The 20,501-nt window shown below is 30.4% G+C and overlaps 1 protein-coding gene across 1 annotated transcript in view; it reads left to right on the top strand.

Moving 5' to 3' along the window:
• The window catches only part of LOC145318524 (sodium/hydrogen exchanger 4-like), a 47,551-nt gene extending 29,438 nt beyond the window's left edge, over positions 1–18,113 (top strand). Inside the window, exons 5-24 of the mRNA XM_080159837.1 lie at positions 939–1,053; positions 2,879–2,952; positions 5,540–5,679; positions 6,052–6,184; positions 7,182–7,266; positions 8,723–8,852; positions 9,157–9,338; positions 9,598–9,808; positions 11,021–11,108; positions 11,529–11,611; positions 13,129–13,173; positions 13,607–13,749; positions 14,333–14,449; positions 14,857–14,899; positions 15,033–15,065; positions 15,490–15,628; positions 16,418–16,462; positions 16,884–16,980; positions 17,437–17,539; positions 17,839–18,113. Coding sequence (XP_080015963.1) covers positions 939–1,053; positions 2,879–2,952; positions 5,540–5,679; positions 6,052–6,184; positions 7,182–7,266; positions 8,723–8,852; positions 9,157–9,338; positions 9,598–9,808; positions 11,021–11,108; positions 11,529–11,611; positions 13,129–13,173; positions 13,607–13,749; positions 14,333–14,449; positions 14,857–14,899; positions 15,033–15,065; positions 15,490–15,628; positions 16,418–16,462; positions 16,884–16,980; positions 17,437–17,539; positions 17,839–17,889 — 2,057 coding nt within the window. The 3' untranslated portion in view covers positions 17,890–18,113. The remainder of the gene's footprint in view (positions 1–938; positions 1,054–2,878; positions 2,953–5,539; positions 5,680–6,051; positions 6,185–7,181; positions 7,267–8,722; positions 8,853–9,156; positions 9,339–9,597; positions 9,809–11,020; positions 11,109–11,528; positions 11,612–13,128; positions 13,174–13,606; positions 13,750–14,332; positions 14,450–14,856; positions 14,900–15,032; positions 15,066–15,489; positions 15,629–16,417; positions 16,463–16,883; positions 16,981–17,436; positions 17,540–17,838) is intronic.
• The last annotated feature ends 2,388 nt before the right edge of the window (positions 18,114–20,501 follow it).

Here is a 20,501-nt window from a genome sequence, read left to right as displayed (position 1 = left end):
CCTTATTTATTCATGAACTTTTATTAGCGTAGAAACTGCAATGCATAAACTTTTCAATCATTGGTTACAATACTAATAATCAGAAGGGGTATAACCTAATTTGAGGTGTGCAAATGTAACAAAGGGTCGATTTTTCATTAATTTAAGTCTTTTTCACAAGAATGTAACAATGAAAAAAAAATCTTCCTTTGGAATACGGGTATAAAGATGAAAAAGAAAAGAAAAAAAGACTTGAAGTTAGAGACAAAAGAGAGAGAGAGAGAGAGAGAGAGAATGAAAAAAAGAAATTGTAATTATGGATATTTTGAATAATTAATGATCTTTCATCATATCTATTTCTATAATAGACTTAACTTAGACAGACCCATAGAAAGTCATTTAATTGGACAAAAAACATTTGCTGTTTATTTAACTTAGCTAGATCTATGCAATGAAATTATATCTGAAGAAAAACATGAACTAAATTTATTTCATTACACTTCTGGGTTAAATTGCTTAAAAATATTGGAAGGAAGATTAAATGTTTTTCCCCAAAACTACTATATAGTTTATATTGGTCTACATCAACTTATTCTAATGTTCATAAATTTATTCAATTTCTAAAATCTATAATTGAGAGAATATTCAATTATATTGAATTCAAATATAATATAAAAGAACATGTAATGTACTATTTATAAAAGTTTTTATGCTTATAAAAGTTTCAAATATTGTAAAAGTACAATTAACAATATTTTATTGAATTTACAAGCTTTTATCGTTGTGAATAATCCTCTATATATCCATATATTTATTAATTTAATATACATATCTTTTAATTTATCTATCATTCTTTCTGAATATTTTTAAATAGCTCATACACATCACCTCATAAACATCTGCATTATGTTGAAAAGCTTTGCTAATTTAGGGTATACTCATTCTTGTTTTTTATTCAGGTTTTCTCCTGTTCTTAACCTCTGAGCACCCACCCTCCACCCTGACACCTGATGTGTTCTTCCTGTTCATGTTGCCACCCATTATCTTAGATGCTGGCTACTTTATGCCTAATAGGTATTTTAAGTAGCTGTCTATAGTGTCCTAGCAAAATGGGGATAGATATTACTGCTTTTGGCCTACCTATTCTATCGACGTCAGGAATTACCCTATACCCCATCTCTTTTCTAGGGGGTTTCTTTCCCCCTTCCCTTTTTCTTTCCCACTACTATGACGTCAATAAAATAGGTAGGCCAAAAGCTTTGACATCTTTACCGATTTTCCAAGGGATAGGGATATATAACTAGGAATTAATAATGCTATCGAAATAAACACGAAATCTCTTACAATATGTTGCCAACCATTTAAATGGCTGCTGAATACTTTATGCATTACTAGCGGCTACGCCCCCTAGAGGCCTCTAGGGGCACTTGAGAAGGGGGGTGGGATAAATTGGATAAACCCAATTCATTATTTTAGATTTTTTTAAAAGTATAAAAAAGATTTTTTTTGGGAGGGGGGAATTTTTATGCCCCCAATATTTAATTATAGTTTTTTTAAATTTTTTGGGGGGATTTTTTCTAGGGGCGATTTATCTTGGGAGGGTTTTGATACCGTCCCTCAAAATAGTTATTAACCTTCCCAGGCCCTTTGAAAAGCTACTCTGTAAATGATAACACAATCGGTTCAGCGGTTAGCGAGATCCTTTGGTACAAACATACAAACACACAGACAAACAGACATCCTTTTACTTTATTATAAGGATTCTTATGTATAGGGATAGATTATTATACTTCTTTTAAAACACGGTTATAACATAAATCGAGCAATTATAATATAAAATTGTAAAAATCAGTAAAAATCATAGAAAGATCTCCATTAAAATTTCAAAAGTTTTTATCTTTATACAGCTTAATTATTGCTGTAAAAGTAAATAATACACATATTTTTTAATTATTTCTATAATTATGTATTATATTAGATTTTAATTATATTACGTTTTAGTTTTAAATACGCTGTAAATGAATATATATTAGAATTTTACAGTTTTTATTGACTATATAATTTCATATTTTATTGCACTCAGTTGTCGTCAGGGATATATCAATGGGAGATAAATTTAATTAAAAACTCTCCAATTTCTCTTTAAGTATTTTGTATTTTCTAAGCATTATTTTAACCAAACAGAATACAACAAAAATTACCTACTATTGTCCAAGCCCTGTCAGTATCCCTTGTACATGATATAGAAGAAGTGTGTTTTTACTATGTAGTTAGCTCTAGCCGCGCGTTCTTTGAGACTTTAATTTGTTTTTAAATTGTTAAGCCCTTTCAATGAAAGCATTTTAATATACACTTGTTAAGATTATCATATCAAAATTTTAATTAATAGTAATATATAACAAGAATGACATATCCCATAAAAGCCAGCTCAATAAATCAAAAAGTAAAATCAAATTGCTTTGATAAAGGATGCTCAAGATAGACTTAATACTTACATTTTAACACTTATTTATATTAGATAATTCGTTCATAATTTTAATATTTCTTGTAATAATGACAAAGTTGCTATGCTTTCTAAAATCAATATAACTGTTCAGGAATAATAATGCAAGTTATAAATCTTATTAAAAAGAACACTGTTCTAATAGTCTATTCAGAGCTGTTTGTTAAGGGCAGACTTTTGGACCGGCCCCAATTAAAGAATAGCTTCGATTTAAAAATCAGATACAGTTAGTCCAAAATAAGTGTCATGACTTACATATAGTCTAACTAAAAAGGTTAAACTATAAACGGCGGAGTAAAATGATTTTTTTAAATTTTCAAACTGTTACAATTTAAAAGGCCCTGTTGAGTAAGGCAAAAAATATTAAAAATATTTTTTAACTTAAGTTATTTTTAGGTTGTTCTTTGATCATCTTGGAACAATTTTGTTGATGGCTGTAGTTGGTACTATCTTCAATGTTTTAACTATAGGTAAGGTTTCATTCTATTAGAAGTTGGTACCATCTTTAATGTTTTAGCTATAGGTAAGGTTTCATTCTATGAGAAGTTGGTACCATCTTCAATGTTTTAACTATAGGTAAGGTTTCATTCTATTAGAAGTTTGTACCATCTTCAATGTTTTAGCTATAGGTAAGATTTCATTCTATTAGAAGTTGGTACCATCTTCAATGTTTTAACTATAGGTAAGGTTTCATTCTATTAGAAGTTGGTACCATCTTTAATGTTTTAGCTATAGGTAAGGTTTCATTCTATTAGAAGTTGGTACCATCTTCAATGTTTTAACTATAGGTAAGCTTTCATTCTATTAGAAGCAAAGCTACTCTATAACATACTGTACATATACGAACGGTATATACTTCAATCATTGTAGCTTTGGTTTGAATATCTCATCTTTAAGTGACAGTATATTATTTTACTAAAAGAACAAGACTCTTTCTAGCTATCTTTCTATCACTGCTTTGACATTATCTATCTTCTTTTAAAATGAAAGACATTATGTTCAGATTATCGTTTCAAAAGTCTTCGCCAATATGGCCGTAATTAAAATAAAGGCGAAGCTTGAATTATTTTTGACTTGTTATATTCTCATTAAAAGTAACTTTTTCTTTTTGTTAAATGACTTTTAAAATATAATTTTGTTATTTTTAATGTTTAATTTGATTTTTGATGATAGTAATTGCATAAAAAAAGAAGAAAAGTAAAAAAACTCATCGTGATAAATAAAAAATTTTCGCTTGTCGCTTTTGATTTTAGCATCATCCATTTTAAAACCAAGCCCATTAATAACAAAACTATTTTTTGGCAATATCATTTAATTTTATTAACTTTCATCTTATTTTGCGCAAATTTCAAGATAATTTGAGGCCTTTGAAGTTATAAAATGAGGATTATTAAGAAATTTTGATCAAATTACGCATAGATTGGATGACAATAGTAATTAAGAGGCCAAGATCAAATGTCATCATTTTTAAAAATTTTGGGGCACAGATATTTTTTTAAAATGTCTATTTGCAAGACAAATTATAAAAAAAAGTCAACGAAAAGTAGATTTTTTTGAAAAATAAAATAAGTCTCTAGTTGTAATAATTTTTTTAAATGGCATTATAATGTAGATATTAATGCTAAACAGCGTCAAAAAATTAACTTTTACATTATATTTTAATGGCATAAGGTCCACTTTCGAAATAAATAATCCAGATATCAAAAAAGTTGTATAATCTCTTTAAGTTTGCTACTTTACAATTTTCTTATGCTTGTTTAATTTGCATATTACATAAATCTAAATCTATATACTGTCAAAATTTGATCATGAAATATTTTTTATAGGCATATTTCTAACAAATACGTTTATGTAATACATCGTTGAAACGTTTCAGAATTTACAGTTCAAAGGTTGTTTGAAATATTTTCTTTTTTCCTAAAATGATAATCTTTCAATAAATTTCTCCTTTCGTCTTTAAATAATGATAACAACTTGAATCAGACCAACGTGAAATAATATCTAATGATGAAAACATAAGAAATTGTACTTCAAAAAAGTTAAAAATAAAATTAGATATTGTACGGTCCATGTTGACTTTGTGATTCCTTACTTTTGTGTCACAATTGATAATTATCATTTTTTGTAATATGTATTTAAAAATGCCAAATTTGAATCAATTTTATGTTATGAAACAAATATGGGTTTAAATACTTTTTTCAGCTGGATTTATAACAAAGGTTTTGAGCCATACAAAAACAAATGTATCGTTTTATACTCGAAAAGTTTCTTTAGCTCTTTGACAAAATACCAAATTCATGTTGCTAAAAACAATCTTTTTCTGAAAAAAATGTAAAAATCACATTATGATTTTATTTAAAAGAAAACGATGAAATCCTTTATTGTAGGTGTAAAATCTTTTACTCTTGTAAAAAATGATAATTATTGGATGATTTTTAAAAATTAGATTAAAGGCCATTAAAGTTAATCATCCTCGTATTTTTTGCTTTAATTAATCCATTTTAGTTTTCATTTTTTTTAAAGTCATAAGTAAAAAATAATCTTACACTAGAAGACCCTCTCTATCATCTGTCTATCAATCTATATATTTATCTATCTAATTTTCTTTCTTTCTATCTGCCCATAAAAGATATCGAATTTATCTATCTATCATATTATAGGTACTGCACTGTGGGCTGTGGGTCAGACTGGTCTGTATAGTGAACACTAAACTCTTGTCTATCTATCTAAATTATAGGCACTGCACTGTGGGCTGTCGGCCAGACTGGACTATATGGTGAACACTACACTCTTGTATATCTATCTATTATATTATAGGTACTGCACTGTGGGCTGTGGGTCAGACTGGACTGTATGGTGAACACTACACTCCTGTCTATCTATATATTATATTATAGGTACTGCACTGTGGGCTGTGGGTCAGACTGGACTGTATGGTGAACACTACACTCCTGTCTATCTATCTATTATATTATAGGTACTGCACAGTGGGCTGTGGGTCAGACTGGTCTGTATGGAGAACACGACACTCCTGTCTATCTATCTATTATATTATAGGTACTGCACTGTGGGCTGTGGGTCAGACTGGTCTGTATGGTGAACACGACACTCCTGGAATTCTTGAAACCTTCCTGTTCTCCTCCCTAATTTCTGCCGTAGATCCTGTTGCTGTGCTTGCTGTTTTCGAAGAAATTGGGGTAAGTGACTTTTTTTTGGCAAAATTATAAAAATGTCCTAAAGAAAAACGACAACTGTATGTCGAAATCTTGTTTGCATTAACATGTCTTTATTTTCTTATTGCTACTATTGTCTTGCTATAGCATCAGTAGGAACTTTGTATAAATTTTTACTGGTTTGGGCCACGTTTCGAACCAATAAGCAAACATTGGTAGATTTAGATATAAAGAAAGAAATTAAAAATAACATCCACACTTTTAGAAAAAAACATGCATAAGAAACCTAAAACTTATGTAAATTCTTTTAAGTCTATGATTTTGCAGGTTTTTTTCAGCAGCTTAAACATATTACGTTTACTATCTCGATTATATTCTAACGTCCCGTTTGTTAAGGTAAACGAGGTGCTATACATCGTTGTATTTGGTGAGTCCCTGTTGAACGATGCCGTCACTGTTGTCCTGTATCACATGTTCGAAGCCTACGTGGAGATAGAAGAACAAAATCTACAAACTACTGATATCCTCAAGGAAAGTCAACATTAGTGACAACATTTTTGAGCTTGAAGAAAAAGAGAAAAAAGATAGAAAAGGAGATGTTATTTTACCTCATAAAATATAGTATATACTCAATGGTAGAATTTTTTTTTTTTAATATTAGACTCTATCTTTTTGATAACAGCAGGAACTGGCGAACAAAGTGAGTTATAGAGTAGGTTACTAGCTGTGGGAATGAGGGATGAGGGTCAACTCCCCCTTAATTATGAAATTTGGAATCTTATTTTGCAACCTCTTTAGATTTATATCCCTCTGGCAATACCTCACTGCACGCCCCTGTTCCAAACTAAAAAGCAAAAAATAAGATCTTAAAAGGTGAAATTTCATCTTATTTAAATTTGGGAATTCCAAAAGTTGGTTTTAAACAAACATGTGGTTTGTTTACTTATAATGTCACCTTACTTTTAGTTTTTATAATGACAAAAATACTTTCACAGTGAGAAATGAAATCTATTAAAGCAGAAAAATAATCAATTTATAAAATAATAAAAATTTCAATTACTGTACAAACTAGTACAAGACATGAAAGACAAATGATCGAAACTAAAATTATATAGAAACTCGCAAAACGTTTGATTTCAACTAGTTACTTTACAATTACCACACCCTTGCAAGAATATTGCCCCCCCCCCCGCAGAAGATTTTTTTACATAGGCGGCTACACCCCTTTTAAAGGCCATAAAGGTCACTTTCCAAAAAGGGGAGTGGGTAGGTTATAATCCCACCATTTTCAGATTAATTGTTACTTTTAGGGATTAATGCTAAGCTTTTTTAAAAATTATAGACCGTCCAGTGGTTTACAAATCTTTCTGAACTTGCAGAAAATGGACAGACATATAGTTAAACAGACATCTAGCTAGTTACTTGAGTAAACAGGATTGATTGTTTGTGTTGTGTTACTTTGATCTATATGAAAATTAAGAGTGTATTTCTACAAGAATTTATGTTGACTCAAACCTGTTACCTTTAGGGATTTGCCAGCTTCATTGTGGTCGCTGGTGGTGGAACTATTATTGGAATTATCTGGGGTTATATCACTGGTTTTGTCACAAGGTATGATACTTCACTCTGCTTTGTCAGGCGCTTGACAATTTGATACTATAAATTATCAGGTCCTTTATTACATTTTATTTGCAATGCGTTTTCTAAACAGCTAAATTTTCCGTAATTCTGTCAGTATGTTTGTAAGCTCGAAACCCCTTTTTTTTATGAAAATTCATCATATAATTAGCTTCACAAGTTTTTATTTAATTCTTTTATTTTTTTATTTTTAAGTAAAAATTCTAAGTTTTCCCTTAATTTGCTTATTTTCACTTCTTGTACAACACGAAGCTATATTGGAAAACACATACAAAATCATAAAATAAATATATACTTACGTTCATCTGGTTTGTAAAGAAAACAAAGAAATTTTAGTATTGCTTCAATGATATTTGTTTGAAATCAAATATATAAGATTTAAAAGTGAAAGAACCGTTAATCAAATTGATTTCAAAATAATAATTGCTATCAATTATTTCTTTCATAAAATTTATTTGTGAAACTGTACAAATTATCGTTAAAGATAGAGAAATGGATGGTGGTTAACAAAAAATAACATTTACAGATGGTAATTTACATACTTTTTAATATCAATAATTGATTTGGAGTATAAAATTCTATTTTATTTTAAGAATTATTTAATTAGTCAGACATCATCTTTTTAAAAGTTGTATGTCCTGCGAGGCTATGTACACAGTGGGCACTAGTTCTGCTTATAGTATTCCTTTAGAGTTTTCCTTGATTTAAATAGCCTAAACAAAGCTTAAGAATTACATTTAAAAAATTTCGGAGAAATTGGAATAAATATTCCTCTTTCTGCAAACTGTTTATCGTTTTTTCCTCCCCGATTGTTAAAAAGTATCTTTATTAGTTTCTCAAAATTTTTTAATCAGCATTTTAGAAACGTACAAGACATCTTTTAAACTTATGACAGAGCAGAGTATACGAAGATTAAAGTATTCGAACTTTAAAGTTAGAGAACAAATAAACAGAAAATCTAAATTGTAGCTGTTTATCTTTGTCTTTTTTTTGCTTTGTAGTTTTGAAATTCTTTCTGTAAAGTCTACTCTTCTGTTTTAAATGTTATTTATATTTACGTGCTAAATAGTAGAAAATTAATCTATATTTATCTAATAAACCTATCTATCATTTATAAATATTATTTACCTTTTTTATATCAACCCTAATATGTATTTAGTTTTACTCATCATGCTAAGTATTGTTACATTTACTTTTATTACTATTAACACCCTGCATATTTGCTTCATGGTATCTCTCTTAAAATTACTACGGACACCCTGTATGTATGCTACAGTGTACGTACCTCTATTTGTGTTTACTAGGGACACCCTGTAAAAATAAATAAGTATCTAGGTTTGATAATCATGTCGTAGTATTGGTAGTTGATATTTAAATTTATAATTACTATGGACATTGGACACCCTGTATATGTAAATAATATATTTAGGTTTACTAATCACGCCACTGTATTGGAGCCCCTGTTTGTATTCACTATGGCGTACCTGTCCTATTTGACCGCTGAAATATTCCACATGTCTGGTATTCTTGCCATCACCTTCTGTGGAATTACTATGAAGGAAAATATTTATTTTAAATCTTAATCATGATAACTTTCTAGCGTAATCTTATCTGATCTTGGTGAGTAAAGAAATAGAGTTCAACCCACTCTGAACCATACTAAAGATGTTAAAAATAGTACCTGCGGTTTTAAGCATTACATTAACATATGTCGTACTAAGAGTTAGTAGGACTGATATTTACACTGCCATTGTTTAGCTTAATGCTATAGATTCTATATCTACATTGAAGGCTTGGCTATGTTTTTTAAAAGTTCATTAGGTTTTATTTTGAAATAAAAATAAATATTTCCTAAAATCAAAGAATTATGTGGAGCGAAACGTGTCTAGTAAGTCGCAGACAACGATCAAATACGGCATGAAGATGTTGTCGAGCAGCTCGGAGACAATTATCTTCATGTTCCTGGGTGTGGCCACCATCCACGACGAGCACGACTGGAACTGGTGGTTCGTCATTCTCACAATCCTGTTCTGTACGGTATTCAGGTATTGTTCATTTTCATTAATGACTGATATCAGATTTGGTTAGGTTAACTTTGGTACTGAGTAGCCCCGCATACTTAGTTTAGCAGGTTTAGGATATGAAAAGTGAGGGTCTGAGTTATGCATATAAACAAATTACTTCCCCCCGTTTTTTAAGGTGTTGGTGGGTTCAGTCCTTGACATGCACTTTGAGGGAAAGCACAATAAATTGAATTATAAAATCTAAAAGGTTTCGTGATTTTGAACCTATTACTTTTTTTAGATGTATCGGCGTTCTAATCCTTAGCGGTATCGCCAACCGTTACCGTCTGCACAAGCTTGGCGCTGTAGACCAATTCGTGATGATGTACGGCGGTCTAAGAGGAGCTGTGGCCTTTGCTCTTGTCCTGCTTATTGATGTGAAAGTTGTACCTCATGCGCATATGTTTGTGACTACTACTATTGCTATGGTTTACTGGACTGTCTTTGTTCAGGTACATTTTAGTAGCGAAGTTATTCTATTATAGTTTAATTTTTGTCAGTCCGTAACTCTACAGCGGAAATATGATTTTATTAGCTGCTATTTAAGATAGACGACTGGTAATTTGTAGAGATTTCTTATACCAATGCGTATCCAGTATATAATTTAGTTGTGCGTCAATCTGCTAGTCAAACTACAAAATATAAATATTAAATAATATAAAAATATGTGAGAAAGATTTCATGATTTTTTCTCTAATATATTTATATGTTGATTTAACATATGCATATTAAATTTCCCGGTTCGTATTCCCATACTTGATTTGTATATTTTTTTCTTGTTAAATTAAATATAGAAAATATGGTTGTTATTGTTAATTAAGAAAAATCAATATAAATACAAATACTTTTTTACTATCAGGGTCTCATTAACTTATTATCTAATGTAATGGTTAATTCAGCAAGTGGGGAGAGGGCCTTTAGAGGCTAGGTGCGAAGCCACTAGTATATATACATTCTTATATTAAAGTAACAGGATGTCTGTTTGTCTGTGTGTTTGTACCAAAGGATCTTGCTAACCGCTGAACCGATCGAGTTCTCCTTAACAGGGTAGCTTCTCAAAGGTCTTGGGAAGGTTTATAACTAGTTTAGGGAAGGGTACCACCACCCTCCCAAGAGAAATCGCCCCTAGAAAAAAATTACCCTTCCCAAAAAAGAGACTTCAACGAAACATAAACCAATTATTTCTGTAATTAGATATTTTAAATAAAAAATAACATTCAAAGTGCCACTAGAGGCCTCTAGGGGCGTAGCCGCTAGTAAAAGTAACAGGATGTCTGTTTGTCTGTGTGTTTGTACCAAAGGATCTTGCTAACCGCTGAACCGATCGGGTTCTCCTTAACAGGGTAGCTTCTCAAAGGTCTCGGGAAGGTTTATAACTATTTTGGGGGAGGGTACCACCAACCTCCCAAGAGAAATCGCCTCTAGAAAAAAATTACCCTTCCCAAAAAAGAGACTTCAACGAAACATAAACCAATTATTTCTCTAATTAGATATTTGAAATAAAAAAGCATTCCAAGTGCCACTAGAGGCCTCTAGGGGCGTAGCCGCTAGTATATTATAAAGTAGTATTTTGGGGGTTTAAAAAAAAGGATCTAACCAATGACTCGTCTGAGATAACTTTCTTGTGTTAAAGGAAGCTTAATCTAAGATTTTATTGTTTCCAGGGTATCACAATCAAACCTTTGGTAAAGTTTTTGAACGTGAAGACTACCTCAGAGAAGGAGCCAACTATGAACGAAAGAATCACAGGAAAAAAATACATTATATTTGTCTTAAATTACATTTCAAGGTACATATAAACTTAAAAAGAAAAGATATATAAATCCTAACCAACATTTCTGAAGGTTTAAGTTACAGTGTATTGCAGTATTCTTTTGCAGTATTTCCTTTAAAAAATAATGGTGGTTTGATCAGTTATTAAGTTTTTCAACAAAAATCAGCTGGCTACACTTTTAAAGCTTTTACATTTAATTTTATGAGGTGGCAGCCGGATGGCGGCTGCATAATTTACTGTTTTAAAAGGACACAATTTGAAAATAGCTTGTGGCGGCTGTTTTTCTACAAAAAACGAACAGAGCAAATACATTTTTTGAAAGAGAGCTAAAAGGAAATTTTTTTTAGATTAATATCCCTGTAATTAAAAAACTATAATGTAAATTGTGTAAACAGGAAGATTTATGGATCACATAATTTCTGGAATGGAAGGAATCCTGGGAGAATTTGGAAACCTGAAAGTCAGAGATATGTACAGAGAGGAAATTATATTTTAATTCATTCAAATTAGTTTTAAATAGCTATAAGCGGAGCTACTGTATAATCAGGGTAAATTTTACTAATGTTCGCCCTCAAAATTATTTAGGACATAAAAGATATTTGGGAGAATTTAATAACAATAAACAAAAAAATATCTCTGATCTTTTTAATTTTGAGGTTCGACTCCTCTCTTTTTTATATCCCTCTATCTCCAAATGTATTCTCATATATTCAGCTAATCTTTTCAAACATATGTATTCTCTAATATTAGACATAATCGAATCGTTTAAAGTTTTTTTTGATTATCTGAGTCAAGTCTTATACAGTTTTATGGTAATAGATGCGAAGAACTAACTAATATTTCCCAGGTATTTGTTATCATACAACATTCTTAGTAATATTAATTAATCTCTACTGAATTAAACTATTAGAGCTATAAGGCAAAACAAATTATGCTCTTTTAGTAAAAAAACATAAAAAGTAAATGGATAAATATAACAAGCTTTCTCTTAAAAGTTTAGTTTATTCATATTTGATAGTTGTATATAAAAATGTGTATTCTTTTTTATACAAAAAAATATGTAATTTTTCCAACCTTAATTGGCAAAAAGTAACGTATTTATGTCTATAAACGAATAAACATAAAAATATCCCTTACTTTGCATAGAGTCGCATATTTGCCATTAGTTCAGGGATAGGTGATTTGAAGATAAATTTAAGTTTAACTAAAAATAAATAATTTTGCTTTTGTCAGCGGAAATTTCTCGAATTCTAATTTTGTTTTAATAGGGGCAATATTAAATTGACTTCCACTGACCTATCCCTATACCCCTGCCAATTTGCATAATTTTATTAATATTCGTCACAGACAATTCTATCCAGACAATCATTTAAATATTCCCAGAACATTTTTACTAGCACAGCTACTATATATTTTGGATATTCCGTAATCTATTTACATTATAATCGTCAGCATAGATAAATATAAATTTCTTCAATTTCAAAAAACTCTATGACGAAATGGCAAATAAGAGGTTTTTTTAGGAAATAAATCAACTTTGATCTTCTTATTTTACAATGTTATATAATTGCTTCGATGCTTTTAAACATAATTGTCCTTGCACAATAAGCTTTTTCAAAACCATGCAAAAAGATTCTTCAAAAATCAACTATTCTATTAAAATCCGTCTTAATTGTTATTCACACGTAAGATCTCAAAAACAGTTTTTCATAACACATTTGTTTGATAATGAATCTTTTTTGGGGGAGATAAGTTTAACAAAAATTAACATTTAATAAAAACGTGCCTTGTATATTTGGTTGTAATATAAAAATGCCAATACTACTCAAAAATTATTTGTTAAAAATGATCTCATACATTTTTTAATTTTACAGTTTAATTTTTAAACATTTTAAACATATATAAGAATTTTAATTTCCTATTATTTGATATAAAGATCTAATATTCTAAAATAATGCTAAAGATTAAGAATTGAATGATTAAAGTATTTAATTATAGTTGGATATCAAATATATCAAACCCTGTCTGCTTAGAGAAAACAAGGTAAATATACATTTTTTGTTGGTGTAATTTAAACAATAAAAAAAGGTTTGTGTTTTTTTATTGAAATTATACTAAAATTATCTACTAAGTTTAGTATAATTATCAGAATGAAAGCAATAAAATTGTCTTTTTTAAAGTTGATTTTCAGTATGGAATAGTTATTTATCGCATCGTATTATAGACAGTTTCCGCGGAAATTTAAAAAAAGTAATTTATAAGATTATAACCAGTTTTGGTAGCTCAGAGGGACCGAAGGTCAGGGTCAACCATACTTGTATTCATTTCATGATTTTTATTTTAATATTCGTCTGTAATACGATGCTATACATGATTATTCAGTATGGTTGAGAACCGGTTTTATTCCAGAGGATATAAATCGGTTTCGAAGCCATACAAATCGAATTATTTTGAATAAAATATTTTTGTTTGCTAGGTTCGAGACCCTAAGATTCTGGAGACGTACGAGATTATCAAGACTGCGGAGATGGAACAGTATATCAAGAAGAACCCCAGCAACTTCCAGATTGATAAGAGCGATTCCACACTCAATACTTCCGTATCACAAATGTTTCAAAAGTAAGTTGACTTGTCCATCTGTTACTCTTTTTGTTTATCATTATAATATTTGTCTGTCCATCTGTCTGTCTATCTGTCTGTTGGTCATCAGCCTAACTTTTGTTGCTTTCAATTTGATAGTATATCGAGCACTGCAATCCACTTCCCTTATTTTTTGATATCTTAGATAATACAAAGTAGAACGTTGTATGTCTATCTCTCTGTCCGTCTGTCTGTCTGTCTAAAGTAACCACTGCACCGATTAGGCTCTACTCTTCAAGGAATATACCTACTGGTCCTGTGATGGTTTCAAGCTGTTTTCAAGGATGGACACCTCCAACCACCAACCGCCCCCCCCCCCCCAATTTTTTTTATTTGAAACTAAAATTAAAAAAGAGGGTAGTCGACTCCCCCCCCCCAAAAAAAGAAAAAAATACACCCCCAAAATATTTTGTTTACTTTTTTAAAAATCTAAAATTGGGTTGTCAAAATCAAGTGCCCCTAGAGACCGTGGAGTTTTTTTTTTTGTGTTCGACTAGGCACTTTGAGGAAAATGTTTATATGATGCCAGCATTAAATTTCAACATACAATTTATTTTTTTAGTACCGGGCAGATGGATAATGTTGATTTGAAGACAGTCAACTTCAACTCCAGTATGAAGGATGTAACAGAAGCTAAAATTAAACATTTACTCATTGAACAGAAACAAAAACTTCCAGGGTAAGTTACAAGGACATCTACATAAAATCTGTATGAAGGCATATCTATCGTTAAATGTCGAAATAGGTATGTATACCTTGTTTCCATATAGATTAACCTAAATTTAATGGGAATTTCACTTCACATCGTATACAAAGAATCTTTTAATCTAGGCCAGGGCAACGGATATTTAATCCTATGATTTTTATTTTATATAAGTTTTCCAGTGTATTTTCTAAATTAACGTGGCTCTTTTGTGGTTCACAACCGGTTGGTATGCAGCAGAAATCCAAATTTAAAATCCAGCAAAATCCATGAATGAAAGGTTTCGTGAATATTTTCACTGTGGTAATTGACTGTGAAAGGTTGGGTGATTTTTATAAATAACTTTAATTTTTAAAGTATTAATTTCTAAATGTTTTATTTAGAACTCCTGCAGAAGAAAGAGCTGCTGCTTATAAATACACACAGGTAAACTAATTAAAATTTATGTCTTTTCTCAAAAATTATTATTTCAAATTCATAACAAAGCATTTAAAACCAAATACAAAGAAACTATTTTTATGGGAACTTGTTCAAATTATTAAAATTTTCTTTACTTTAGGAAATCAAGAAGCGCAAAAAGAGAGTTGATAAGGTAAATAATAATCTAAAACGTATTAACTTAACAATTTGTAAAACAATATCGCGCTTTCCCTCAATGTGCCTATCAAGCAATGAATCCCAACACTTAATTTTTTTTATAAATTTCAAATATGGGTGTTATTGTTTATTTTCTATGCCTAACACTTGTGGGGGCCTACCCCGCTGGGCCCATATCTGCAGTGCCATCATAACAATGCGTTACTACCTTACCTGATATAACCTAAAGTGATAAACAAACCAGGAAGTTTTTGGCTTGAATACGGATTGCTTACAATTTACAAGTAATAAACAAGTTTTAACTCCTAAAACCAAAGCCTTAGTAGTTAAGCAGTATGCAAAATAGGCAATTACCTTATTCTAAAATACTGATCGCTATTGAACCTTAAGATTCCTGGTATAAATATACTCAATTACAGGACCGTGTTCCTGGTGTAGAGAAGACCCTGGAAGACGAACACATCCACAAATATATATCCTCCAATATGAATTATGGGGCGGATGAAACTGAACCAGAGGAGTATCTTAGCTTCAAAGCCACTAGCACAACTATCGAAGGTAAATTCAAAGTAATTTCTTCTTAATTTTTAATATAAGTTATTTAGATGAGGTTCGTAATTTAATTGCAAATGTCGTATTCCAAGAACTTTTTAATAATCTAATTTATATTCTCGTATTCATTCGAATCCGGTGGATAGGAAAAAACTATGTCTAGCATCGTATTATATCCAGTTTTCTACGAATATAGAAATGTACAATCATAAGATTAAAACCAGTTTTTTTAGCCGGTGCCTCCGGCACCTCGGGGCTAAAAAAAACTAGTTTTAATCTTATAATTGTACACTCTATATCCGCGGAAAGCCGTTTATAATACGATACGAGAAATAACTATTCTCGTATTCATTCGAATCCGGTGGATAGGAACCTGTTCTCATCCATACGAGAAAAAAAATATGTCTAGCATCGTATTATATCCAGCTTTCTACGTATATAAAAATGTACAACCATAAGATTAAAACCAGTTTTTTTAGCCGGTGCCTCCGGCACCTCGGGGCTAAAAAACTGGTTTTAATCTTATAATTGTACATTCCATATCCGCGGAAACCTGTATATAATACGATGCGAGAAATAACTATTAAACTACACTTAAACACTTAAACATGAAATTAATGTAAGATCTTTTTTTAACGTCTCTAGTCTTACACCGACTCAAACTTGACATTTTTAAGGAAATATCAAATCAAATGGAAATTATAATAATAACCTGACAGAGTATAAAAGGGGGACTAAACTAGCCGGCATAGCAGATATTTGATCATTCATTAAATTGAAAAAATGTTGTTTTAGATGTAGAATCCGAGTTCCCTTGGAGAAAACACTCTGGCCATGGAGGTATAATTTGATTTTTAGAACTTTATGAAATTATTTATTAAAATAGAAAAATGCTTTATTTACAAAAATAAAATATGTATATTAAAAAAGACTTTAGAAAGAAAAGAAGCCATTTTTTTGTATGGGTGATTTCCTCTTGAAGGGTGGAGGTACCTTCTCCCAAAATATTCCTAAACCTCTCCCCCCTGGCCCAGACCATGTTAGCAGCTTCACTGTAAAGGAGAACCATATCAGTTTGCAGCTAGCGAGATCCCCATCGTTAAAAAAAAAGATTGACAATTTGACATCCTGTTACTTTTATATCTGGATTCCTCTACATTTTAATACACTTTGATTTTAGCTAAGCAGATGATATATTTCAGAAATTGTAAAATGTAAAATGGATAAATTTTTCAATAAAATACGAACTTTTTTATTTTAGATCACTCAGGCTCTCAGACACCAGAGCGTCGTTACACAGTGATGGGTAAGAGACCCAGCATCAGTGAGGCCTTCGCAGAGGGTATTGACGAGGAGAGGTAGGTTGTTTTACTACAACCAGAAAAGTATAAAGTTTATAGCCTTGAAACAGAAGATAATAAACTATTTCTTTAGTTTAAAATGTTTGAAATTTTGATATTGTAGAATAAAATGTTAGTACATAAAATGCGTATGGTCGGGTTAATTTGATGTATTATTCTTCCAAAATAACTATATTTATCGTTACAACAGTTTAGAGCTATCAATCTAAATCTGATGATATAAAGATCTAAATTCCACTTAATTTTCTTCAAACAAACTTTCTAATAACTCTATAACGCTTTACGTATGGTTTGTTAGGTTAAAATAAGGTAAGGAGAGTCTCACAGTGACAATTTGACAAATAGTGTTTATTGGGCAAATGAAAATAATGTTCATTTCTGTGGGCTAGTTGCGTGCTCGAGGGATTACCTAAACTACCCTCCAACTTAATTGAAACTTGTGTTTTTGTTTAGATTGAAACAAATTCACGACGTAGAGTTTGTGAACTCTTTGACCAGCCCATCTGACCGCAAGACAAGCAGCGGATCATCATTGGCTTGGCGCAGAAGTAGTAAGGTACAAACTCGATCCAATGACGCAACATAAGGGTAATAACACCCTCTCCCCTTCAAAATCGTTTACACCCCCCCCCCCCCCCACCTACCCTTTCCTAATGTGTAAATGGCATATCATCTATGTTTTTTACCACCCCCCCCCCCCTCCGCAAAATCAAGATTGAAAATCTACCCCTGAAGTAAAATATTTTTCGGATGGTAAATTTCCTACAAATTTGAATTTAAATACGTGTGACTGTTTTTTAACTGTTTCAGAACATTAGCATCAAATGCCTAAATTTTATTTATGTTATTTTTCAGGCCACAGATCAAATACCAAAAACCAACTTTGGTTATGAAGAGGAGAAGTAAAAATGTACACAAATTATCACACAAAATATGAACAGAAAAGATATCCAAATTCTTATCATACACTCTAAAAAATAAATACTCTCTTGAAATAGAAATTTTTTCATACATTTTCTTAAAAGTAATAAAATACAACGTTTATCTATCTGAAGAAAAGGCATATTAAAGATATTTAGAGTGTTTTAAGTTTTTCTTTTATAGATAGCTTTTACTGTTTATTTTTTTTTTATAAAATGTTATTTATTATAATAAACTTAGTTCCTTTAATGTAATATCATATTTTTATTAATGGCATTTAAACGAAGTATATTATACTAATGTAGACTTATTTTATTTTAATCTTTTTATTCATTTTTGTATCGACTCATCTATTAGCTAAGTTCATCATTCATTTTAGATAATTTCTATCCTGGTATACTTATCTAAAGTTAGCAAATCAGACTTCTTGACCTTGCTCAAAAAAATGCGCTAAATTAATACAATGTAAAAAATTAAATTTCTATCAAAATACTTAAAAATACATTACATATATATATCTTTCATTCATTTTTCCAAAAGTTTGACTTAATGAAGTTTACAATATGATAAAGAATGAAAAATTATTTTTGTTTTGTACTTCAAGGATGTTTTTAATTAGAAGTTTTTTTTTGCTAATTCGGATTAAGTATGCTGTCATTATATTTAAATATTTACTAAAGATGTGATTTCAAATTTTTTTTTTCTTTGCTTAAGATATTTGAGAAAACAATACCAGTTTTATTGATTTTAGTCAATTTATGAACTTAAATAAGCTTTATTTTATCCACTTAAAATCTAATGCTCAGAAAAAGATACATTTGTTTTTGTTAAGATTTTAATTATTCTATTTTGGTGAAAATAAGCAGGAAGGGATTTTATGTCTGATAGAAAAATGTTGCCTCAAACTTTTCTGACAGTCAAATTTATTGAGCGTTGTAATGAGTTGTATGAAGCTGTTCTTATTATAAACATAAAACTATGATTCTACTTTCAGTTTTTTTACTTGTGAAAAGATAGAGACAAATTAGTTCTTTAGATAAAATATCCCAATCTGGAAAAGAAGGGCATCTTTAAAAATTATTAAAAGGGAGACTAATATATGAAATATTATTTTAATATAAAACGTATGACATATTTAGTTCTCCCCTTTTAATTATTTGAAATTCTATGCAATTTTATCATTCGTGAAATTTTTATAATTGTATTGGCCATATGTCTATTCATTATAAATTTTATTTTATATGAATTAAAATTATATATTTTGGTCAATAAATTTTAACTAATTTAAATGCTTTTCCTAAACTCTAGTTATAACAAATCAGAAGGAAGGACAAACGAACAATAAATCTTGTAGAGTGTGTTAACTCAATAAGCAGAACACTAATTTGTAAGTCTAAACAAAATTTTACAAAAATGGGATACAAAAATGCGTAAATACATGAATCAGTAAAAGGCATTCTTTTATTTTCATAATTTGATTATGGTTATGCCTCGCTTATAATATTGAACTTTATTGTCCTAGGAATCATAATTCCAAAAATCAGATGATTGAGATAATTACATCATACAAAACGCTGTTGTCTAAAAAGTTAAAAATTTGCATATTTGCATTTTTAAATAGACGTACGGACTTTCTGGTAAATATTATAGAACTGTTACGCTTCCTAAATCGTACCTAACTATTATAGAAATCATCATGGAAAGTTTAAGATCAATAGGACAATTCTAACATGTCTAAATTAAAGAACGGACATACATACGGACGGACGGACCTAAATTATAGAGAAGCTTCGCTTTTGACAAGTATAACAAGATTCAACAAGTAAAGCTATAAAAAAAATTCACGAAACCTCTATGACAGATTTTTTGACTGTGTCGAAGATTTTCTACATTTAGAGTTTGCCCGACTGGCTGTAACGACTAGCTCTTATGCTAATGCTTAGGAATGTCATAATCGTCCTATCGTTTCACTTGATGATTTCTGTAATATTTAGGTATAATTATGAAAGAGGAGCAACTCTATAATAATTACCAGAAAATCCATACATCCAATTTGAACATAAGATTTTTAAGCTTTTATAAATCACAATTATTTTATTTTTTGTAAAATTATCCTAATCACTTGATTCTTACAATATTAATTTCTTAAACGATTAGGCACAGTGTTAAAAGCGAAGCGTCTCTACAATCAACTCGTATAAATGCAAGTATGTCCATTCAGAATGCTAGTTAAATACCTCTTTTTATTCGATTTCATGGGATCTAGGGATCTCAAGTTTCAAACATCATCGGCGTGTAATGAGATGCGATACACTCTATACGATGATAGATTGAGTAAAGCCCACTGAAAAAAAAAAGTTTGATTGCACAACCTTTGTTGTTCAAGTCGTAAATGTGCATATAAATTAAGGCACTCAATCAAATCTAACGATTAGTGTCACACACCTTAGGTATGTAGTGACGACTCTAGTATGACGTCGACAGCAAACAGGCATGCTATTATTTACTCTAATTCCCCACATTTTCACATGTTGTCTGTTGTCAATACTTTGCTTACCTTCGCTTTTGTGGATTTTGTTATTCTTGCTTTTTTGTGT

Source organism: Acartia tonsa, chromosome 1 (genome assembly GCF_053477335.1).
Source record: "Acartia tonsa isolate MP-2025a chromosome 1, ASM5347733v1, whole genome shotgun sequence".
NCBI classification, from domain to species: domain Eukaryota; kingdom Metazoa; phylum Arthropoda; class Copepoda; order Calanoida; family Acartiidae; genus Acartia; species Acartia tonsa.
Note: the sequence above shows the minus strand (reverse complement) of the source record. Positions and strands in the feature narration are given on the sequence as shown.